The sequence below is a fragment of the Mobula birostris genome, chromosome 8 (assembly GCF_030028105.1).
Source record: "Mobula birostris isolate sMobBir1 chromosome 8, sMobBir1.hap1, whole genome shotgun sequence".
Classification (NCBI taxonomy): Eukaryota; Metazoa; Chordata; class Chondrichthyes; order Myliobatiformes; family Myliobatidae; genus Mobula; species Mobula birostris.
The window spans coordinates 94,857,317-94,882,988 of NC_092377.1; the positions used below are offsets into that span (position 1 = coordinate 94,857,317).

Sequence of the window (25,672 nt, forward strand, 5' to 3'; positions counted from 1 at the left end):
GAGACAGCCTACAGGGATGAGGTCCAGCACCTGGCTGCGTGGTGTGCCGACAACAATCTGGCCCTTAACACCCAGAGGACCAAGGAGATCATTGTGGACTTCAGGCATGCCAGGAGTCACACTCGCGTCCCCATCTACATCAACGGAACTGTAGTGGAGTGTGTATCAAACTTCAAATTCCTTGGTGTCCACATTTCCGAGGATCTCACCTGGTTCCTGAACTCCTCCATCCTGATCAAAAAGGCGCAATAGCGCCTTTATTTCCTGCGGAGCATGAAGAAAGCTCCCCTCTGTCCCAGGATACTGATGGACTTTTACCGCTGTACCATTGAGAGCATACTCACCAACTGTATCTCAGTGTGGTATGGCAATTGTCCCGTATTGGACCGCAAAGCATGCCAGTGTGTGGTGAAAACTGCCCAGCGGATTATTGGCACCCAATTGCCCACCATTGAGAACATCTACCATAAGCGCTGCCTGGGCAGGGCAAAAAGCATTATCAGGGATGCATCTCACCCTAACCATAGACTTTTTACTCTCCTCCCATCCAGTAGGCACTACAGGAGCCTCTGCTCCCACACCAGCAGGCACAGGAAGAGCTTCTTCCCTGAGGCTGTGACACTGCTGAACCTCTCATCACAGCGCTAAGCAATACTGCATCCATATTGTACTGTCTCAGTACTTTTATATTTGTGTGCTGTAGCACTTCTTTTATTCGCAGTTATTTTGTAAATAACACTATTCTTTGCATTTCTGGTCAGATGTTAAATGCATTTCATTGGCTTTGTATCTGTACTCGGCACAATGACAACAAAGTTGAATCTAATCTAATTATAAAACTGTTTAAAGTGTTTACAGTGCAGTGATGGGAGTAATAGATTGGGGATGGTGGCATCCCAATTGCAGAAATTCCAATGATGTATTATAATTGTAATTTAAAGATTTAGTTAGATTGTTAATAAGAATATTGAAAACTTGTTTCTTGTATTCTGTTTTAGGCTCGGAATGTCAATACTGGAGAGTTAGCAGCTATAAAAGTTATTAAGCTGGAGCCTGGTAAGTAATTTACACTGGAAGTAATAAACTGTACTTTGTAAGTTGGCTCTCACAAGACACGAGATAGAATTCTATTGGCTGTGAATACTGCTCGGCATTCAGCCTTCAGTAAACCTTTTTCTTGAGTCATTTTTTGATAATGATAAGTATTGTATAATTTACCAGCACTGTTAGAAAAACTTATTTTGGGTATATATTCTTTCTCATTTATTTTTCCATCCTTTCAGTGATGCAGTTGTGCAAATGCTTTCATTAATCGTTGCATTTAGTTTGATGTATAAATAACACTGATGTTTTAATCCAGATATCAGTAGTCAAGGACCAGAATTTAGTTATTTAAGGATATGTGTGATGATCAAATCCTCTGTTAAAATTGTGGTTTCAATGCTTCCTGGATCAAAAAAAAATCCAACTGTTACACCAGTCAACATGGTACTGAAGATAAAGATGCCTGCTATTGTAGAGAAATTAAACCTTGCCCTGACAATGGTTTCCCGAATGTTTGGCGGAAGGAATGACTTAAGTAGGCAGGTGGCTTTTTTTCTTATTCCAAGAGAAGATTGTTTTCCCCTTTTGTCAAGTTCCAACATCTATTCACATGAAGGAACAGAAAAATAAGCAATCAACAAGGACCCATAAGATCTGAAAAAAGAAATATGACAGCATGATAGAGGGACACATCAAAAGTTTAAAAAAAAATCCAGTGAACAGGTGAAATACACCCAGTAGCCTAATAAGGTAGCCATTGAATGTATGTTTGTTATCTTCTACTGTTGTAGCCCATCCACTTCAAAGTTCAACATGTTTTCCATTCAGAAATACTCTTTTGCACACCACTGTTGTAACAGCATGCTTATTTGAGTTACTGTTGACTTTTTGTCAGCTTGAGCCAGTCTGACTGTTTTCCTCTGACCTCTCCCATTAACTAGGCATTTTCACTTGTAGAACTGCCAGGTAGTTCGTGTTTTTTTTTTGCATCATTCTCTGTAAACTCTATAAGATGTGCATGAAAATCCCAGGAGATCTACAGTTTCTGTCTGACACCAACAATCATTCCATGGTCAAAGTTACTTGGATCACATTTCTTCCCTATTCTGTTTGGTCTGAACAACAACTGAACTTCATGATCATGTCTGTGTGCTTTTGTGCATTAAGCTGCTGATTAGATACTTGTATTATTGAGCAGGTGTGCTGATGGACTTAATAAAGTGGCCACTGAATGTAGAAAAATAAGCAATCAGCGAGGACCAGTAAGATCTGGATTTAAAAAAAACAATACAGTATGATGGAGGGAGATTTTGAAAGTTAAAAGCTAAAAAAAAATCAAATAAGCTGGTAAAATAGAATAATTTCTGTAGGAGACCATTTGCGCCATCAAGTTCATGTCAGCTCCTTGTGGAGCAATCTAGAAAGTTCCGTTTTGTGACAGCATGCTAATTATTTTCTGCTGTGCCTATCTGATTGATTTTTGAAATCCCTGGCCATTTTAGACCTTAACACCATTAGATATAGGAGCAGAATTAGGCCATTTGGCCCATTGAGTCTGCGTTGCATTTCATCATGGCTGAACCAGTTTTCCTCTCAGCCCCAATCTCCTGCCTTCTCCTGTATCCCTTGATGCCCTGACCGATCAAAAATCTATCAACCTCTGCCTTAAATATACATAAAGGCTTGACCCCCACAGCTGCCTGTGGCAAAGAATTCCATAGATTCACCACTCTCTGGCTAAAGAAATTCCTCCTCATCTCTGTTCTAAAAGGACGCCACTTTATTCCAAGGCTGTGTTCTCTAGCCTTAGACTCTTGTCAGCATAGGAAACATCCTCTCCATATCTACTCTATCAAAGCCTTTCACCGTTCGGTAGATTTCAATGAGGAAACCATTCATTCTTCAGAATGCCAGCGAATACAGGCCCAGAGCCATCCAACACTCCTCATATGACAAGCTATTCAATCCTGGAATCATTTTTATGAACCTCTTTTGAACCTTCTCCAGTGTCAGCACATCCTTTCTTCAATCAGAGACCCAAAACTGCTCTCAATACTCCAAGTGAGGCCTCATCAGTGCTTTATAAAGTCTCAACAGTATATCCTTGCCTTTACATTCTAGTCCTCTTGAAATGAATGTTCACATTGCATTTGCCTTCCTCATCAGTTTTCCCTGTCCATTTGCAATGAGTTCCAAGTTGTAAACATTGCCAGCTTGAAGAACTTATTTCTTACTTTCCCATTCTCATCTTCCCTCCTTAAAACAAGGATCTGTGTACAGATCCAAAACAATGTTCTCTGCCTTCAAGACCCTTTTTGACAATGACAGATCCCCATGGCTGCTTTTCAAAGTTTAAATGATATAATTACCAGTAATTGCACAAGCATGTACATATATCAATATGTAATCAATTATTAGGCCCAAGGCTTCTAGTGCCTGTGGTGCAATCCACAGAAAGGTGTTGTAACCTAAACTTCTAGAGTTGTGATTATTAAAGGATGCACATTGTCATGATGAAGAGGTTGTGTTTCTACGAGTTACAACTAAAATGGAATGAATGGGTGCGGAAGATCAGTGTTTTTTTTAAACCGTACTGATACATCTCGATGCTGAAATTACAAGATTCTGCTTGTGCTGGTTAAGCGAGAATTGCACTCATTCCTTGGGTCACAATCCATTTTCAACCATGTTACTTAAAAACAAAATAGACAAGAATAATTGTATTTTGTGGAAGAGATGCTTTTCTACATCCTGACTGTAGAAAATTGTGAAAGATTTTATTTGATTTTTGGAGGTAGCTTTTAATGAAAATCAAAAGTGTAATTCATGGGTTGTTAAATTACTGGAAGTTCAGTTCTAAAATCTAGATCTGTGTGTTTAAACCTCTTCTCAGCAACCGTGCAATGTAAATTCAAAAAAATTTAATGACCTTAAATTTAATTGTAGGTGCTCTAATGGTGCCCACTAAAGTACTGGATCTTTGTAAAAGTCTGCCATCAAGGGTGGAAGGTTGTTGGTCTGGCCCACCCATATGGAGGAGCATTGATTCCTCAACAGATGGGAAAGGCCTATGGTTGATCTGATGCCAGTACATTTCGCAGGCTCAGTGTGTGGCTCCAGACTTGTGTGTTTAACTGCTCTGTGTGCTGATGTAGCAACCAAATGAGGAGAATGTTGGATGAGCCCAAGCTCTGAATTTGAATCCACTTTTAGTCCAGGTCCTTCTCTTGAACTTCCTGACACTCTTTCCCACTACATGTCTGCATGTGTATAAAATTAAAACTTCAGTGAACCTGCCAAATTGAGCCCAAGGACATTTTTTTAAATACCAGACAGAGTTAAGATCCAAGCCAGCCAGTCCAATGTGATGCAGGCCTGGCAAATTATACTTTATTTGAAACTCAAAACTGATACGGAGTTGGATACCATCAGTTGCAGGTTAGATAGCTAAGTTTTTACATTGTCTTAAAGGCACCTGCCCACACTGAAATGTAATACCTTTCATTTTCCCAGATGAATATAACTCCATCAAAAGTGGAAAAAACTTAACACCATCGAGGACAGATTGACTAAATTGACTGGCTCCTCCTCCTTCACCTCAAACATTCATTCCGCCCGTACTTCCACGCAGTGATTGTGACATGTACTATCTAGAAATGTATTCCAATTACTTGTCAAGGATAGTCCAAATGAGCTTCCTAGACCTCCAACCTCTACCAGTAAGAAGGCCAAAGGCAGCAGGTGCCCATCTGCTTGCTGTTTGCACACTGGTTCTCGGTTGAAAAGAATTGTAATGTTAGGATGAACCCTGAAATTCTCTTACCATCTGCTGCTGCTGCTTAAGAACGTGACTGCCTTCTAGCCTTTCGCGGGCAGTGAAGGGTGGTCAGTAAATGGAAATTGTTAGTGGTAAGAAAGGCAAATGCAATGTTAGCATTCATTTTGAGAGGACCAGAATATAAAAGCAAGTATGTAACACTGAGGCTTCATTGGTCATACTGTACTGGGAATATGATGGCAGTTTGGGCTCCTTATTTAAGAAAGGATGTGCTGGCATTGGAGTGGGTCCAGAGGAGGTTCATGAGAATGAACCTGGGAATGAAAGGGTTAACGTGTGAGGAGTGTTTGATGGCTCTAGGCCTATACTCACTGGAGTTTAGAAGAATTGGGGGGAGGTATCTAATTTAAATCTATTGAATATTTTAAGGCCTAGATAGAGTGAATGTAGAGAGGATGTTAAGTGGGGCAATCCCTCTCACCTTTTCCTTTCAACACACCTGCCCATCACCTCCCTCTGGTGCCCTTCCTCTTTCCCTTTCTTTCATGATTTGCTCTCCTCTCCTCTCAGATTCCTTCTTCAGCTCTTTACCTCTTTCACCTATCACCTCCCAGCTTCTCAATTCACCCCCCCACCCCCAGCTCTGCCAGCTGCCTACCTTCCCCTCACCTGGTCTCGCCTATCACTTCCTAGTTTGCACTCCTTCCTCTCCCCACTACAATTTTATTCTGGCTTCTACCCACTTTCTCTCCAGTCCTGAAGAAGGGTCTGAAACGTTGACTTTGTATTCCTTTTCATAGATGCTCGATTTCCAGCATCTTTAGAATCTCTTGTGTCCAAAGAAAGACATTGGAAAGAGGAATAGAAATCTTGATGAAATAAATTGAATAAAGTCAGAGGCTAAACACAAAACAAAAACTGCAAAATGAAAATTTGAAACTGATTGAATTGATATTGAAATAATTATTTTTACTGCAGTATTAACAATTAATAACTTTTAAGTACATTTATTTGAAAATTGTGTTGTCAAGTATAAGTAAAAATGGAAAAAGACAAAGTTGCTAGTTTGATCTGTCTAAAAATACATTTAGAGCCATAATGTTCTTTCCATTGAATTAGAGCAATGTCACTTTACTAGGGCATAAGTCATTCTCTTCCCTTTGGTTTCCAGTTTGCCATTGTAATACAAAAAATCACTTCTTACCATGATATTGGTCCACCAAAGTTTGGTAATTCATGAAGGGCTTCTGATTTTTAAAATAGTACATGAAATAGAGGTCATTGGATGGACATATGATGAGATGTATTGTTGGTTTTGAAATTCTTTTTTCAAAAATGCAAGAATTATTGTAACAAAAGTTGTAAATCATTGGTGAAGGAAATCAGTTTGATGTTGAATATACTTGCAATATAAACTTTAAACAACTGTCAACTGACCATGATGAATCAAGATGTGTTTAAGTGGAAGGTTATTAAAAAGTGAGTGATTGTTGAGATTGATGGATGGACTCTAAATCTTAGTTTATCTTGGGTTTACTTGGGTTTAATATACTGATCCACTGCCAATACATTGCACTGTTTTCACTGTTTCAAATGCAAGGTCCAGTTAGATGGCAGTATGCTCGGAAGCAGCATTCACCCTCAGTCCAGTCAAAGGAACACAGTGTCTTATGGTTAATTGGGACACATTGGGACCAGTACATTTTAGCCCGATTAAATGGCTGCCCCAAATAGCTGAAGCTTCATGGAAATAGTTAAAAAAGAGACTAACTACTGTTCAACTGCATAACAAATTGTGTAATTAAATAAAATACAGAAAAATTAGAATATTAACAATACCACTGCAATACATAAAACTGTAGTTCCTAATAGTTATTGACGGAGGAATTCATCCAGTGGACGCTGCTCTTATGATTGACAGTGAACATGTCAGCACAGACATCAAGTGCAGATAACAGACTGCCTTCATACAATGCTTTCGATGACTGCATCCTACAAATCTTCAGTTTCATTGTAACATTTAGGATAATTGTTGAAGTAGTGAAATCATTTCATTTTCACTCCTGGCCATTTCTGGCATCTCCAAACCGGAATGCTTGAAACCACAGTGAGCAACAACAGTTCGAAATTGTCTTGCTGCTCATTTCTCACCAAAAAATCACTGCTTTTTGAATTCAAACATAAGCAACTGACGCGATTTAAAAACTATTCACTTTATGCATGGTATAGTGTATGGCGGCCACAGAATTGTACGTGCCTCATGCTACTTAAAAGCTTGGGCAACAGTCTCCTGGCCCACTTAAATGGCATAGTGTCCCAAATAAACAAAGGGTATCCTGGCAATTTTGTCAATTTGCTTTTATTCTTTAAGAATTATATAAAATGAGCGGCTGCCCCAATTAACCATTGGCCTAGCTAACTGGAATCCGCTGTATTTGTTCATCTTGTAGTCCTATTTTACAATTGCAAGTCACTACTGAATACTAAGAACATCAAGTACTGTAGGGTATTGCATCAGCGAGTTGCTTGATAGCAATGGAGCTGGATTGCGTTTCATCGTGTTACCATCTGGACTTGCGGCATTCTGTTGGGCTGAGAAGGTGCATGATCCAACAAAAGGAGTGACTGGTTGTCTTGCATGTTTTTATTGTGATCGCAAGACCCTGTAGAACATTGGTAATGTGGAATACTTCAAGTCCGGTTCATTGGTAAAACCATTGGCAGGGAAACTGTGTTGCCTTGGTTGTGGTGAGGACCACTCACAACACGCTGGAGGAACTCAGCAGGTCGGGCAGCATCCTTGGAAACGATCAGTCAGCGTTTCGGGCTGGAACGTTGACTGATCGTTTCCATGAATGCTGCCCGACCTGCTGAGTTCCTCCAGCGTTTTGTGAGTGTTGCTTTGACCCTAGCATCTGCAGAATATTTTGTGTTTGTGGTGAGGACTATCTCCTCACTGAGATCGCCTGTTGCAGTTGCCCAGGAAAGGAAATGCGGAGGTGTTCTGGGAGAGAGCAGTGATCTCTGACTGTGCTGGAAACCATACTGGATTGGGGGGCTGCTCTCTGGTGTTCACAAGCTAGACCGGGACAACTTGCCATCAATCTATGGCCATGCTACTCAGGGACTTGGGCTATGTCATTTTTTTCCTTTGTGATTGTATTTTTCTTCTGAAATCATAACCACGTGCTCTTTGTGCTATATGCAGTGTGCTTTTGGTAATGTGTTCTGCAGCTTGTCCTTGGAGGAATTCTGTTTCGTTTGGCTATATTCATGTATGGTTGAATGATAATTAATCTTGAACTTGATCAATGGTGTAGATAGAGTTCTTCACTTGCCTGGAGAAAATGTACAGTTATTTAGTAAAGAACAAAAACTTCAGTGAGAACTACTTCATAACTTTTTGTTCCCCCTTTTATTATTGGCTACTGCTCCACACAGTACTGAAAAGATACAAATGACATCTGAATTGTTTGTGATTGTCATGAACTGTTCCAACAATGCATCTATCCTGGTTATAGACTTTACCAGATTTTACTCTGCCATTTCAGAATCAGGTTTAATATCACTGGTGTATGTCGTGAAATTTGCTGTTTTGCAGTAGCAGTCCGTGCAGTACATAAAATCTAAATTTGAATAAGTGTGTGTGTGTGTGTATATATAAGAAGACATGTCCAGGGTGATGGGATCCTTAATAATGGATGCTGCCTTTTTGAGGCATCGTCTCTTGAATGTGTCCTGGATGTTGGGGAGGCTACTGCCCATAATGGAGCTGGGTGAGCTTACAACCCATTGTAGCTTTTTCCCATTCTGTGCCAGTTAGAATGCTGTCCTTGGTACATCTGTAGAAATTTGTGGATGTCTTTGGTGACATACCAATTCTGCTCAAACTCTTAATGGAATATAGCCACTGTCATGCCGCCTTTGTAATTGCACCAATATGTTGGGCCCAGGATAGATCTTGATAGATGGTGATACCCAGGAACTTGAAACTGCTCACCCTTTCTATTTCTGATCCCTCGATGAGATTTGGTGTGTACCTTTGACTTCCCCTTCCTGAAGTCAACAATCAGTTCCTTGGTCTTACTGATGTTGAGTGCAAGGTTGTTATTGTGACACCACTCAAACAGCTGATCTGTTTCACTCCTGTACACCACCTCATCACCATCTGAAATTGTGCCAGCAATACTTGTGTCGTCTGCAAACTTATAGATGAGTTTTGAGCTGTGCCTAGCTGCATAATTGTTGGTATAGAGAGGGTAGAGCAGTGGGTTAAGCATGCATCCTTGAGGTGCACCAGTGTTGATTGTCAGCGAGGAGGAGATGTTATTTCTGATCGGCACAGATTGGTCTGGTGAACAAGTCAAGGATTCAATTGCAGAGGGAAGTATAGAAGTCCAAGTTTTTGGAGCTTTTGACTGGAACTGAGGGTATGATTGATTTGAACACTGGGCTGTAGTCAATAAACAGCAGCCTGACGTGGGTATTGCTGTTGTCCAGGTGATCCAAGGCTGAGTGGTGAGCCTGTGAGATTGCATCCGGTATAGACCTATTGTGACAATAGGCAAATTGCAGTGGGATTAAATCCTTCGGCAATAGTTGATTCAAGCCATGACCAACCTCTCAAAGCACTTCATACGGTAGATCTGAGTGCCACGAAGTGATAGTTTTTGAGACCCTGCTCTTCTTGGGCATTGGTATGATGGTCTGCCTTCTGAAGCACTGAAAGATTGAAGGTGTCCTTGAACACTCCCACTAGTTGGTTGACACAGGTTTTCTGAGCCCTACCAGGTACACCATCAGGGCCTGATGTCTTGCGGGTGTTCACTCTCTTGAAAGCTGTTCTGAGACAGAGTTCACAAGGTCACCTAATGCTGCAGGGATTCACAAACATGCATAAAAGGCATTGAGCTCATCTGGGAGTGAAGCATCACCAACCTTCATGATGTTAGGCTTCGCTTTGTAGACAGTAATGGCCTACAAACCCTACCAGAACTGCGTGTGTTTTATTTCCCTGAAAATAGCCTTCCGTATGTTGTTCCTGTACTCATATAGTTCTGGATCACTGGTCTTGAATGTCACAGACCTAGCCTTTAGCAGGCTATAAATTTCCTGGTTCATCCACAGTTTTTGCTTCAGGTGTGTCTGGTATGCAATACCTCTCAATGCATATATCCTCCAGTGCCTCTTAATTAGACAAAGCAGTATATTTGAAATGGAAGTTGATAGATTCCTGATTGATCGGGGCATCAAGGGATATGGTAAGAGGGCAGATGTATGGGGTTGAATGGGATCTGAGATCAGCCATGATGAAATGGTGGAGTGGACTTGATGGACTAAATGGTCTAATTCTGCTCCTGTGTCTTATGGTCTAGACTATATAAGGCCTAGGAGTAGAATTAGGCCATTTAGCCCATCGAGTCTGCCTCACCATTCCATCATGATTTATTCTTCTCAACCCATTCTCCTGCCTTCTCGCCACAACTTTTGAAGTCCTTACTAGTCAAGAATCTCTCAACCTCCTCTTGAAATATACTCAAGAACTTGGCCTGCACAACATCTGTGGCAACACCTTCTAGTTCTGGACTGGAAATTGTAGAAATTCGGTTTCTCATTTGTCCTGTTTAGTTCAGCCCAACTTCAGTGGGAAGCTTGTTGAAGAGAAGGTGCAGTACTGCATAGTGGAAAATTTTGAGGTACTGATGTGCATTGATAACCACAACATGCATTGGTTTATCAGTGCTCTTAATAGCTTCACAACCCAAATATCCAAAGAACTCTTACAATTGAAAGCTTTGACAGAAAGAGAGCTTCAGCCTCGTAGGGAGCAATTTAACCAATACCACCTCATTAGTCAAGAAGGCATAGCAGAGTTCGCACTTTCTGAGGAGACTGAAGCATGCAAAGCTCACTACTCCATTCTAAGAACTTTCTACTGGAGCACCATTGAGATTGTCCTGTCTGGATGCATCATTGTGTGGCTCGGAAGTTACAAGGCATCGAACTGCAAGACCTTAGGGGATAATTAAAAGCTGTCAAGAGGATCATCAGAATCAGGTTTATTATCACTGGCATATGTTGTGAAATTTATTAACTTAGCAGCAGCAGTTCAATGCAATACATAATATAGAAGAAGAAGAAAAATGAGTAAATCAATTACTGTATACATATATTGAATGGATTAAAAATACTGCAAAAAACAGAAAAATATATTAAAAAAAAGTGAAGTAGTGTTCGTGGGTTCAATGTCTATTTAGGAATCGGATGCCGAGGGGAAAAAGCTGTTCCTGAATCACTGTGTGTGCCTTTAGGCTTCTGTACCTCCTACCTGATGGTAACAATGAGAAGAGGGCATGTCCTAGATGCTGGAGGTCCTTAATATTGGACTTAATAATGGAGGGTGTCCCTCCACCCTACCTGTGATATTTACTGGGAGTATTATATACGAAGAGCAAGAGTATTGGTGACGATTCCTACCACCCGTCCCACAATCTATTTAGCCCACTACCATCAGGTTAGAGGTACAGGAGCATCAGGATTAGGACTGTCAGACTGGGTAACAGTTGCTTCCCTCAGGCTGTGAGACTAATGAATACCCTGCCACCACTGAATTCTCATCACTGGGATAGTGAGCTGTTTACTGTTTAGCTGTGCTGCGCACTTCATGCATTTTGAATTATATTTTATTAACATCTGTGGTAATACAGTGATTCTGGTTAATTGGGCCAGTGGTTTATCAGGGCAGCCACTTATTTGGGATAACTCTTAAAGAACAAAAACTGAGAAAATAGCTGGAATTCCCTTTGATTATTTAGGATATTCTGTTGTTTAATTGGGGCAGGAGATTCTCACAGAACTTTCGAGCTAGCGTCAGACTGTGCTCAGAGCAAAGTTTTTAAATAGGTGCGTTTGTGTCAAAAAGCAGTGATTTTTGTCACTGATGGTTAGCAGGAAATAAGCAGTAAGACAATTTGAAACTGCTTTACTCAGAAACAGCCAGGAGTGAAAAAGAAACTGCTTCGTTTTGAATGTTACGATGAAAGTGGAGATTTAAAGGACGTTGAAAGAATTGTATGAAGGCAGTCCATTTATCAACACTAGGTGTCTATGCTGATTTTGTCAATCAAAAGAAGGTGTACACTGGATAAATTCCTCTGATAATTACTGTAGTAATTTTGATAGTGTTCTAATTTGTTCTGTATTTCATTTAAATGCATAATTTGTTACTTTAAATGGTAGTTTTTAAAAATACTTTTTCAACTATTTCATGAAATATTGGTTAATTGGGGCAGCTGTTTAATTGAGTCAAAATGTTCTGGTCCCAGTGTGTCCTAGTTCACCAGAATTCACTGAGTTTTGTTTTGTGCTATGTGGTATATGTATTGTGGTTGCACTGTTGCTTCATTCAGTTGTATATATGGACAGACAACAGTGAACTTGAAAAACTGTTCAACCACAACTTGACACATGCATCCTAAATTTTACTGCACAGCAAGTAATCTGACCCAGCCTTACTTGCCTGTTTTTTTTCTCAGCTTTTCGTTTATGGAGAGACAATCGCCTGAAATGACTTCCTTTCCATTTCTTCCGCTATCACCTCAAATCCCAACATCTATATCTAGAGTTTAGAAGATTAAGAGGTGAAACTATTGAAACTTCTAAGACTCTCTGAGAAAGGAAAAAAAGAGACTTGGGGCAGTAATTTCAGGAAGTAGGGTTGGTCTCTTTATACTGAGATGAATCAGCATTTTTTTTCCCTCTGTGACTTTGAACTCTTGGGAATTATGTACACCAGTGAACTGTGCTTTTGAGAACTGGGCAAGGACGTGTTGATGTCAAAATAGATCAGTCAGTATCTTCAGATGGCCTTTGGCAAGGTGCCGCACATGATGCTGCTAAACGAGCTAAGAGCCCATGGTATTGCAGGACAGAAGAATGGGAACAAAGGGGGCCTTTTCTAGTTGGCAGCTAGTGATTAGTGGTATTCTGCAGGGGTTGGTGTTGGGTATGTTACTGTTCAGGTTGTATGTTAATGATCTGGATGAATTGATGTCTTTGTGGCCAAGTTTGCAGATGATACAAAGATAGTTTGAGAGGCAGGTAATGTTGAGGCAGCAGGGTGTCTGCAAAATGAGTTGGTGAAGTTAGGAGAATGGGTAAAGAAGTGACAGATGGAATATAGTGCAAGGAAGTGTAATGGTCATGAACTTTGGTAGGAGGAATAAAGCTAAACAGCTAGCAAATTAAAAGAATCAGAGGTGCAAAGGGACCATATGGTCCTAGTCCTGGATTCTTTAAGAGTTATCTCGTTGGTTGAGTCAGTAGTAAGGAAAGTAAATGCAATGCTAGCATTCGTTTCAAGACGACTGGGATATAAAAGCAGGGATGTAATGTTGAGGCTTTATAAAGCAATGATCAGACTGCACTTGGAGTATTGTGAGCAGCGTTGGGCCCTATATATAAGGAAGGATGTGCTAGCATTGGAGAGGGGTTGATTGGAGGTTTACGAGAATGAACCCAGAAATGGAAGGGTTGACCTATGGGGAACATTTGATGCCTCTCGGCCTGTACTTGCTAAAGTTTAGAAGAATGAGAGGGAACCTCCATTTGAAATCAATTGAATATTGAAAGGCCTAGTTAGTGGATGTGGAAAGGATGTTTCCAATTGTGGGAGAGTCTCGGACCAGAGGGCATAGCTTCAGAAGAGAAGGATGTCCCTTTAGAACAGAGATGAAGAATTTCTTTAGCTAGAGGCTTGTGAATTGTGCCACAGACTTCTATGGGAGCCAAGTCATTGTTTATATTTAAAGCAGAGTTTGATAGATTCTTCATTAGTAAGGGCAACAAAGGTTACAGGGAGAAGGCAGAAGAATGGGTTTGAGAGTGATAATACGAGGGGTGATTGATAAGTTCGTGGCCTAAGGTAGAAGGAGTCAATTTTAGAAAACCTAGCACATTTATTTTTCGTATATTTATACCCTTAAGTCCAGCGGTCGTGAAACATAGATCCCTTCTTTGTAGAAGTTGGCATCATGTACCTCCAGAAAATGGTCCACAGCAGGGGTGATTGATAAGTTTGTGGCCTAAGGTAGAAAGAGATGAATTATTAACTTCAAACTTTCTGCATTTTCAGTCAGAGTTGAACTGCATGTGCATGTAACGAGAGCGGTATAACTCATCTCCTTCTACCTTAGGCCATGAACTTATCAATTGCCGCTGCTATGGACCACCTGAAGGTCCAAGACACTCTTGTTACATGCACATGCAGTTCAACTCATTAAGTTCTGTGCTTTCTCCTCAATGGGTATCACAGAGAAGCGAGACTAGATGCTGGCTTCCAGAACAAAAATCAAGCCACTGGAGAGCCTCAGCAGTTCAGATAGCATCTGTGAAGGCAAAGGGATGGTTGACATTTCATAATATTTCTCTCCATAGATGCTGCCTGACTTGCTGAGTTCCTCCAGCATTTTGTGCATGTTGCTCAAGATTTCTCAATTTTCAAAATCTCTTGTGTTTATGGGATCGAATCAGACTCTGCAATGTTGGTGTTTTTAACTGCAGTTGCTTCAGGACCATGCCCCTTATTATCCACAGATCTGCTTGCGAGTACAGCCTCAACCTCATTTCAATTTTTTATGGGGTTTTGTCTATGCAGGGTACATAGTGAATACCAAACATTCTCCTTACAAATATAGTCAGCAGTTTTCAGACCACTTGTGTTGACTGATTCGCAATCTGCATATTGTTCTGTTAAGAGAGTAGTCTTTGTTTACACAGCTGCACCTAATGATTTCAAAACTGATTACTACTTACAAATCAAACTAGTTTGTTAGGTTAAATAATTGTTTATAGGTATTGAAACATTTTGCTATTTGTTAACTATGAGCAAATGAGCAGACGTGCATTTGAGGAGTGTAATGGCTACCACGGATGTTATAGTGATAATGTTTTGTTATTCCCCAGAAAGTTCGTACCCCTATCACACTTCAGTGTCTTCACTCACCTTTTCATAACTAGTGGAGTTATACTTAGCATCTTAGTGAGAACTGTTTTAGATTCTGTGGAATTTGGCAGGATGATAACCAGTATCATCTATCTTCAAATTCATATCGTTGAAAACCTTGGGGAATTGGCCTTAAGCATCACAACTTTCTGTGGAACTTTTAAAGTGCATTAATTAATTCTTTTCATCTTTGTTCTTCCTTCCTTGGCCCTCTGCTATTTTTAGAAGACATTTTGCGTTGTTTTTCATGAAGATGCAGGCAAAATGTTTAAACATTTTCTTCTTAACCCTCCAACCTTGGGTCTATGACCCCTTGGTTAATGGTAGGGGCCTATGGCATAAAAAAGGTTGGAAACTCCTGCTTTAAAGTTGCTCACGTAAGCCAGATTTTGGTATCAAGCAAACGCCACAGAAGGTGTTTATTTTACTATTGTGGTAAAGGTATATGATATTAAGACAACATCATTAAGGTTCATTCACAACGACCTTATGGGCATTTCTAATGTTCTCTCATCAATGCATTTTCTTAACTTTCATGCTGGTGAACATTGTGGAGTTCCAGAGTCAAATGTCTCTTTTTAGATAAACCAATGGCATAACTGTGTGGCTAGGCAGAGCTCAAATACCATCTACAAATTTGCTCAAATACCGTCTGCAAATTTTCATTCTAAAATTGTACAAAATAAAAATAACGTCCTAATCTTAAAATGTTGAAAAGAATGTTTCATCTTTAACTTTATGACTTTTGGAGATCAGTTTATCTTCTACTCAACTATTCACAGTAACAGAAATTTTGACCGGGGTACCCAAACTTCTGCATGCCACTGTATGTACTGTTCACCTTGCCTTATGGTAAGTAGAAAGTTACACACTCTAACTCCTTTGAGGACAGCTATTGCTAATTATAAAATATTTACCAGAAGGCTAAGGTCAAACAGAAAACCTGTGATCCAAAGAACAGATGGTGGGTGGAAAAAGTGTGGAAGTTCTGGCAATTTGCTGATAACCATGACTTGCGCAGATTCTTGAGTGTTGTAAGACAGTCTACATCCTATGCCATCAAGGACTTGTCCTGATCCAAGAATGCAGTTGAACTTGTCAAGAATAGAGAATCAGTCAGTGTCTATTGGAAGGGACATTTTAAAAAAACTTGTGACCCATAACTCAGTATGTGCACTCTGGAATTCATCCTGTAGCAAGCAATGCAGACTACCCTTGTCATCTGCCTCTACAAACACAACATCAAAGCTGTGTGCCACCTGATAAACAAAGGCTCAAGAGCACAACATATTCCTGGCGGAAACACATGTTCACAGCTTGGTCTCCCATGGCTAGGTAGAGAATGAAATGTCAGAGGACTTTGGAGTTTTTAAATCATGACAATTTTCAAATAAGAGGAAAAAAATCTGATGGTGGCTGCTCCAGTTGTGGGGGTGGTGGTGTGGGCAGCATTGGTCTCAATGCTGTCTGTAACATGCATTATCGTTGCCAAGGTATTTATCAACCGTCTCTTTGCAATTGCTGAAGAACTGCTTCTGGAATTCTAGCGGAATTCCTGAAATCTAGCGGCTCAGCAGGCATGATCTTCACTGCTCCTGAACAGGGCTGAAAGACAACTAATGTGCAAAAGACAAAAACTGCAAATACCAAAGAAAGGAAAATTAATAATAACAATCTAATAAATAAGCAATATATATCAAAAGCATGAGTTGAAGTGTCCTTGAAAGTGAATCCGTAGTTTTTGATGGGACAAGTGAAGTTGAATGAAGTAAGGATAACTATTCCTGAACCTGGAGGTGTGAGTGCTGAGGCTCCTGATTCACCTTCCTGATGGCAGCAGCGAGAAGAGAGCATAACCTGGGTGCAGAGGGTCCCTGATGATGAATGCCGGTTTCCTATCACAGTACTCCATGTAGATGTGCTCAGTGGAGGGGAGAGCTTTACCTCTGGTAGTCTGGGCCATACCTACTACTTTAGTAGGATTTTCCATTCAAGGGCAATAGTGTTTCCACACCAGGCTCTGATGCACTCTCCACGACACATCTGTAGAAGATTGTCGAAGTATTAGATGTCATGCAGAATCTTTGCAAACTTCTAAGGAAGTAAAGACATTGCCGTGCTTTCTTCATAATTGGACTTGTGTGCCGGGCCCAGTGTAGATCCTCTGAAATGGTTACAGTGAGGAAGTTAAAGTTGCTGACCTTTGCCACTTTTGATTCCCCAGTGAGAACTGGCTAATAGACCTCTGGTTTCCTCCTCCTAAAGTCAATAATCACTCCTTGGTCTTGCCGATATTGAGTGAGAGGTTGCTGTTGTGGCACCACTCAGCCAGGTTTTCATCTTCCTCTTACATGCTGATTTGTCACCACCTTTGATTTGGCCAACTACAGTGCTGTCATTAGCAAACTTAAATATGGCATTGGAGCTGTGCTAAGCCTTGCATTCATAAATATAAAGTGAGCAGAGCAGGGGGCTAAACATACAGCCTTGTTGTGTACCTGTGCTGATGGATATTGTGGAGATGTTGCCAGTCTGAACTGGTTGGGGTCTGAAAGTGAGGAAATCGAGGATCCATTTGCACAAGAAGATATTGACGCCAAGGTCTTGAAGCTTACTGATTAGTTTTGAGGGGATGATAGTATTGAATTCTGAGCTTTAGTCAGTAAAGAGCATCCTGATGTATGCATCTTTGCTGTCCAGATGTTGCAGAGTTGGGTGAAGAGCCAATGAAATAGCATCTGCTGTGGACCTGCAAATTGGAGCAGATCCAAGTCACTTCTCGGGTAGGAGTTGACGTGCTTTATCACCAATCTCACAAAACACTATCACATTTTACCGGACGATAATCATTGAGGCAGGTTACCATGTTCTTGGGCACTGGAATGATTGAGGCCTGCTTGAAGCAGGTGGGTACCTCAGACTACCAAAGCAAGAGGTTAAAGGTATCGGTGAATGCTCTAGCCAATTAAGCAACTCTGGTCTTTAGTGTTCAGACACATACCTTATCTGGGCTGGATGCTTTTTGTAGGTTCACCATCCTGAAGGATGCTCTCACATTGACCTCAGAGACTGAAATCGTACTGTTATATCAGGGGCTGTGGGAGTTTTTGAAGGTTCCTCCATGTGTTGACAGTTAAAGCAAGCATAGAAAGCATTGAGCCCAACTGGAAGCAAAGCCCTATTGTCTCCAATGTTGCATGATTTCACTTTGTAAGAAGTAATAACATTCAAGCCCTACCACAACCATCGAGCATCCTGCATTGATTTAATTTTAGTCTGGAATTACCACTTCGCTTGCGAAATGGCTTTCAGCAGATTATACCTGGACCTCTTGTAAGTATCTTGTTTGCCAGACTTAAATGTCTCTAATCTGACTCTTGGCAGAATGCAGATCTCCTGGTTTATTCAGGGCTTCTAGTTGGGGAAGACTCCGAATGATTTGTGGGGACATACTCATCTACAACTGTTTTTATAAAGTCCGTGACAACTACTGTATTCATCCACATCCACAGATGAGTCCTTGAACACGGCCCCGTCCATCGACTCAAAGCAATCCTGTACCCACTCCTCTGCCTCCTGTGACCACTTCTTCGTTACCCTTGTCTCTGGAGCCTTGCTTTTTAGCATCTGTCTGTATGCAGGTAGAAGGACAGCCAAGTGATCAGATTTCCTGAAATTTCTCCATTCAAAGTTATGTCATGAATAAAGATTGCCAGCTGGATTAGAGGACGTTCGTGAAGCCTTGAAAATGTGTAATATTTCATGGGAATTACTAACTCGTGACCACTTAACGTGGAGTTGGTGTATTTGAGATGGCATTGAAAAACTTCTTCAGGAAACAGGAGCTCATAGGGTCCTGCGTAATGGTGGAAGGATTGCAGCACCTCCCAAAACACTGCTCTGGCTGCTTGCCCTTTTAAACAAATCTGTGCCACACACAACTTTCCTCCCTGTAGCTGAATCTGTGGGTCCCACATTGGCCTCATCAACCACTTCAAATCTCACAGAACTGGAGTGGATGCAGTCATAATTCATCCTGAGAGATCACTTAAGTTGAGCTCTGAGGTCTTAGAAATTGTTTTGAAGGAAAATGTTGCTGATGCAAGATAAAATTCATTCTTCAGCAGTTAGTCATCTGAAAATCTGGACTTTTAAATAATCTTTGATGCAACTAACCCAGCACACTAGTGCCAAAGTCCACTTTCACCTCGTGTATAACATTACGCATGAATAAATTGTGTTAAGAGTAGCAGAAAGAGGAAAAAGTAGAGAGATTGAATACAGAAAAAGATTTTGGAAATAGAATTCAGATAGAACTGTCTGTTTCCCCTTTCTCCACAAACTACTACTTCCAACTACTGTTGCCTGTGTCGTAGCTTAAACTACTTCTGTTCCATCCATTCATGATAAAATGGACCTTTGTCTTCACAATCTACCTCATTATGATCATTCCACCTTATTGTTTGCTGGCAATGCAGTTTCTCTGTAGCTGTTGCACTTTATTCTGCATTGTTGCAGTTTTATTTTGTTCTAACTCCCTATGTACTGTGCAATCATTTGATCTGTATGAACAGTTTGCAAGATAAGCTTTTACTGTATCTCTGTACATGTGACAGTAATAAAACAATTCTATTTCCAATTTACCCATTATTCCTATACTAGTCTACCCACCATTGGCTACCAGTTGAGCAATGTCCCCTTCAGTTTTAGTCTCATGATTATCCCCATTTTTAATCACCATTGAAAATAAGATATGCAAAATTGAAGGCACTGCCATGGTTTCTTTGCAATGGCAGTTATCTGCTGGACCCATTTCATCCACTGAAATGATAATACAGGTGGCCCCCATTTTCGGAATGTTCGCTTTACGACACCTCGCTGTTACGAAAGACCTATATTAGTTACCTGTTTTCGCTAACAGAAGGTATTTTCACTGTTACGAAAAAAGGCAGCGGGCGCCCGAACAGCCAAGCTCCTCCGGAACTGCATTCTAGCCGGCATTGCTTAAACACGTGCTTTATCTCGATTTATTTTGTGCATCTGTTAGCAAGATGAGCTCTAAGGTATCAGAAAAGCCTAAAAGAGCTCGTAAGTGTGTTACATTTAGCTTAAAACTAGACATAATTAAGCGTTTCAATCGTGGTGAATGAAGTAAGGACATTGTCTGCGCGTTGAACTTGCCTGCGTCCACCATTCGCACTATTTATACACAGAGAGAAAGAATTTTGAAAGCTGCCATTGTGACTGTTGGTTCTGCTCGTAGCAAAGTGGTCTCTCTTAGTCGGCATTCAATAATGGATAAAATGGAAAGTCTATGGCTTGAGTGGATTGATGGGTGTACAAAGCGTGGTGTTCCATTAAGTTTTCTTATACTTAAAGAGAAATCAGTCAGTATTTTTAATAAGCTGAAACAGGAAGCACTGGACGACGGTGATGAAAGCGTTGGGAAAGTGGAATTTAAAGGTAGTCATGGGTGGTTTGATTGGTTTCTGAGGCGACGGCAGCTTCATAGTTTAACGTTTACCGGAGAGAGTGCTTCGGCTGATACTGAAGCTGCCGAAAAGTTCCCAGCAGAACTGAAGAAAATAATTACAGAAGGTGGTTATTCGTATAAGCAAGTGTTTAACTGTGACGAAACTGCAATTTATTGGAGTCTTCCTGATTCCGGTAAGTGAAACTACACTGTACATACATTATTTCTACTTTATATAGGCTGTATATTTTTGTGTTATTTGGTATGATTTGGCAGCTTCATAGCTTAAAGGTTACAGGAGAGAGTGTTTTTGCTGAGAGCGCTTGTGCCGTGTTTCTGCTGAGAGCGCTTCTGCCAAGAGTGCTGCTGTGAGATTTTCACTGCACTAGACAGTGCTGCAATTTGCAGAAAAGTATTTCTACTTTATGTAGGCTGTGTATTTATCATATAATTCCTGCTTTTACTATATGTTACTGTTATTTTAGGTTTTATGTGTTATTTGGCATGATTTTGTAGGTTTTTTTTGGGTCTGGGAACGCTCAAAAATTTTTCCGATATTAATAAATGGTAATTGTTTATTCACTTTACGACATTCTGGCTTACGAACTGTTTCATAGGAACTCTGTACCTTCGGTTAGTGGGGGAAACCTGTATCGAGGAATTTAAATCTGCTGAACCTCTCCACCGCTGATTCCCCAAATGAGGACTGGCTTATGGACCTATGGAGTCCTCCTCCTGAAGTCAATAATCTTCTCTTTGGTCCTACTGACGTTGAGTGAGAGGCTGTTTTTGTGGCACTACTCAGCCAAATTTTTGATCTCCCTCCTGTATGCAGATTCAGCCATTGAATGTGGTGTTGTCGGCAATCTTAAATATGGTGTTGGAGCTGTCAGGGCAGGTTCATGCCAGACAAGGTGGTTTGAGTATCTCAGAAACTGATTTCACACACAGCAGTCCCAAGTTTACAGAGGATGGGTTCAAGAAATAAAAGATATCCAGTGAGTTGCAGTTCTGTGAGTGAAAATGCCTTGTTAATGAGAGAGGTCAGAGGAGAATGGCCAGATTGGTTCAAGCTAATAGGACCGCAACAGTGACTCAAATAACCACGTGTTACGAAAATGGTGCGCAGAAGAGTGCCTACAAATGCACAACATGTCAAACCTTGAAGTGGATTGGTGACGGCAGGAGACGACCACAAACATACACTCAGTGGCCATTTTATTAGGCACAGAGGTCACCTGTGATGTCATGCACCTCCATTGAATGTCAGTTTCAAACCAAGTAACCCCAAGCAATCCAATGTTTTCTTGTAATTAAACACTTCAACCCTAGTAATATCCTTGTACATCTTCGAAACATCAGAAGTGCTTTCACATCCTTACTGTAATGCAGTCGGAAGAAAAGTCCTCCAGCCTTGGCCTCATGTTTATATAGATGTAGGATAACCTCTCTGCGGTTTGCCCTTTGCTTCTGCTAGCGAAGAGACGTATACTTTAAGCCTTTGTGATAACTTTTCTGCTTGCCTGCTTTGTGCTCTTGGCACACACTGCTCTGCTGTTGCTGCTGTGTATCCCTCAGTTATTCTGCATTGTGCAACCCCTTCACAAACAAGAGAAAATCTGCAGATGCTGGAAATCCAAGTAACACACACAAAATGCTGCAGGAACTCAGCAAGCTAGGCAGCATCTATGGAAAAGAGTACAGTCGGTGTTTTGGCCTGAAACCCTTCAGCAGGACTGGAGAGAAAAAGATGTAGAGTAGATTTAAAATGTGGAGGGTGACGGGTGGGAGGGGAGGGAGAAACACAAGGTGGTAGGTGAAACCAGGAGGGGGAGAGGTGAAGTAAAGAGCTGGGAAGTTGATTGAAAGAGATACAGGGCTGGAGAAGGGAGGATCTAATAGGCGAAGAGCCATGGCCATGGAAGAAAGAAAGGGGGGACACCTGTATAAGGTGTAACGGCCATGACGAGGTCCATTGTAATATCCAGAATTTGTCTTTTATTGTACAAGAGGCCTGTTCAAGAAAAGCAGCTGGATAGAAGTTATCCTTGAGCCTGTTGGGGTGAGTCTTCAAGCTTTTGTACTTTCTACCCAAGGAGGGAGATAAGTGGGGAAGTTCGAATAGAGTTCCTTTTGTCCTTATCTACCACCCCATGAGGTGCTGCATCCAGCACATTATTCTTAGCAGCTTCTGTCATCTTCAATAGAATCCTTCCACCAAACATCTTTACCTCATCTCTTCCCCCCCCCCCCCTTGCTTTCCACAGCAATTGTTCTCTGTGATTTGTTCCTCCCCACTAATCTCCTGGCACTTATCCTTGCAAACAGAAGAAGTGCTACCCCTGTCCATTCACCACCTCACTCACTTGCATTCAAGGCCCCAAACAGATCTTCCAGATGAAGCAACGCTTAAAGTCTGTTGGGGTTGTCTGCTGTATCTGGTGCTTCCGATGCAGCCTCCTGTACATCAGTGAGACTCACAACAATGAGGATTTCCTGGTGGCCAATCATTTTAATTCCAATCCCCATTCCCATTCCAACATGTCAGTCCATGGCCTCCTCTACTGCCACAATGAGGCCATTCTCAGTTTGGAGGAACAGTACCTCGCATTCCGTCAGAGTAATGTTCAACTTGGCATGAATATCAATATCTGGTAATCTTCCTCCTCCCTCTTTTCTAGTCTTCCATTCACCACTCTGGTTCCCTTCTCACTTGCCTACCACTACCTCCACCCCTTCACTTTCTTCCATAATCCATTCACCTCTCCTATCAGATTCCTACTTCAGCCCTTTACCTTTTCCACCTATCACCTCCCAGCTTCTCACTATATCCTCCCCTCCCCCACCCAGCTGCCTTTACCTATCATCTTCTAGTTTGTACTCCTTCCTCTCCCCACCTTCTTATTCTGGCTGCTTCTCCCTTCTTTTCTAATCCTGATGAAGGGTCTCGGCCCGAAATGTTGAGTTTATTGCCCTCTAAGCATACTGCCTGACCTGCTAAATTCCTCCAGCATTTTGTAAGTGTTACTGAGGTCCAGTGAAAAGCTTGTCTTACGTACCGTCATTCAGATCAATTCATGACTGCTTTCCCGAGGCAGCAGGAAGTGTGTGGAGGGGAGGCTAGTTTTTGTGATGAGTTGAGCTGTGTTCACACCTCTGCAGTTTCATGCTCTGCTGAGCAGAGGAGTTGTCATGCCAAGCTATGATGCATTCATATAAGATGGTTTCTATGGTGCATCTATAAAAATTGTTGAGGGACATCATGCAGGTAAGCTGTAAACAAGGTTATTTGGCCAGTGAGTGAATGGGAGCAGTGAGAGAGTGAGAACAGAGAGAAATGAATGAGTTGTGAAATGCAGGGGAGGATAAACCTATAAACACGAGGTTCTACAAGAAAATGAGCAACAGACACAGTGCTGGAAGAGCTCAGCAAGTCAGGCAGCATCTGTGGAGGAGAATAAATTTCTGGCTGTGACTCTTCATCAAGACTGGAAGGAAGGGGCAGAAGCCAGAATAAAAACGTGGGGAAAAAGAGAGGAAGTGTAGGTGGGTGGGAGCAGGGGAGGAATAACCCAACAGGCCAGGTCGCTCCACTTCTTAGGAGAAATAAAAGGAAAAAGAAAAAAGATGAAGGATGACTGATGCAAAAATCAAGTTGCCCAATGCTATAGATTTCAGTGGAGTCCAGAAGGCCGCAATGTGTTCAGACAGAAAGTTAGGTGCTTATGTTGGGCCTCACTGTGATAGAAGGCCATAGAGTAATGGGATGTAGTGGAATGGGAATTGAAGTGCCAGGCGACAGTAAGCCTATGATCACCCCTATGGAGTGAAGAGGTGCTTCGTAAAGCAACCTTTCAATCTGTGTTTCATTACTGCAATGTAGAGAAGAGCACATTGTAAACATTGAAATCAGTACACTACATTGGAAAATACTTAAATACTTTGAAAAAACTTAAAATATAAACTAATTGAGATTTTTTATAACTTAGTTTGGAAATCTATTTTTTCATTAAAATCGAAGGGAGAATATTCCTGTCTGAGCAGACCAGGTGTCGAATTACATTTGCACCTTTAATTATAAGAAGGGGCCCCCAAAGATTGGCCAGTGAACCAAATGCAGCCCAGTGAATTGTTTTTGGTTGGTGCCGACAAATGCTTAAAGGATTCGATGAACAGAGCAGTTTTGTAAGTATTAAGGTTCAGCCTATAGAAAGGATAAAAAAAAATTGACATAGCACAGCAGAAAAATAAGAAACCATAATGCATTTGATCAATGCAGAATGTTGCTAGTTTAAAGTGCTCAGGCTAATAATAATGTGTCCCTCATATGAAAGTTAATCCCTTAAGATGCTAGGAAACCATTGCTGTTACAAGGTATATATGATTAGAAGGCATATATACCTTGACGGCAAGCGGGAGAGTCTGGATCAGCCACTGACCCTGGACGAGCTGACAGGCTCCATCCGTTCCTTTGGGTCGGGTAAGACTCCCGGAAGCAACGGCTTACCGGCTGAGTTGTACTCGGCTCTGTGGAACTGGATGGGCCCAGACCTGCTGGAAGTGTACAACGCTATGCTTCTGGCCGGCAGTATGTCTGAGTCCATGAGGAAGGGCATCATCACCCTCATCTACAAGCAGAAGGGGGAAAGGGAGGACATTAGGAATTGGAGACCCATCTCTCTCCTGAATGTGGACTACAAGATCCTGTCCAAGGCTATCGCCAACAGGGTCAAGTCTGCTCTGGGACAGGTGATCCACCCAGACCAAACCTGTGCTGTACCGGGCAGGAAGATCTCAGACAGCCTCGCGTTGCTGAGGGACACCATCGCCTACGTGCAGGACAGGGGGGTGGACGCCTGCCTGGTCAGCTTGGACCAGGAGAAAGCCTTCGACAGGATATCGCACACGTACATGGAGGACGTGCTCTCCAAAATGGGATTTGGGGAGGGAATCCAGAATTGGATCAGACTGCTCTACACAGACATCCGTAGTGCAGTCCAGGTCAACGGGTGGGAAACAGACAGCTTCCCCATCAGGTCTGGAGTCAGGCAGGGCTGCCCCCTCTCCCCTGTCTTGTTTGTCTGCTGCATAGAACCCTTTGTGGAAGCCATCAGGAGGGATGAGGGCATAAGGGGGGTGATGCTGCCAGGCAGTGGAGGGACCCAAGTGAAAACCTCCCTGTACATGGACGACGTCACCGTCTTCTGCTCTGATCCGAGGTCAGTTCGCAGGCTGATTGGCACCTGCGAACAGTTCGAGCTAGCGTCGGGGGCCAGGGTCAACCGCACGAAGAGCGAAGCTATGCTCTTTGGCAACTGGCCCGACCGATCCAGCGTCCCCTTCACCATCAGGTCTGACCACGTGAAGGTGTTGG

General features: G+C 41.8%; 1 protein-coding gene across 5 annotated transcripts in view; it reads left to right on the top strand.

Annotated features, from left to right (window-relative positions):
- map4k3a (mitogen-activated protein kinase kinase kinase kinase 3a) overlaps positions 1 to 25,672 on the top strand; it is a 265,585-nt gene that overhangs the window by 52,987 nt on the left and 186,926 nt on the right. For all 5 annotated transcript variants that reach the window (XM_072265706.1, XM_072265707.1, XM_072265708.1 and 2 more), the window contains exon 2: positions 999 to 1,056. In XM_072265706.1, coding sequence (XP_072121807.1) covers positions 999 to 1,056 — 58 coding nt within the window. The remainder of the gene's footprint in view (positions 1 to 998; positions 1,057 to 25,672) is intronic.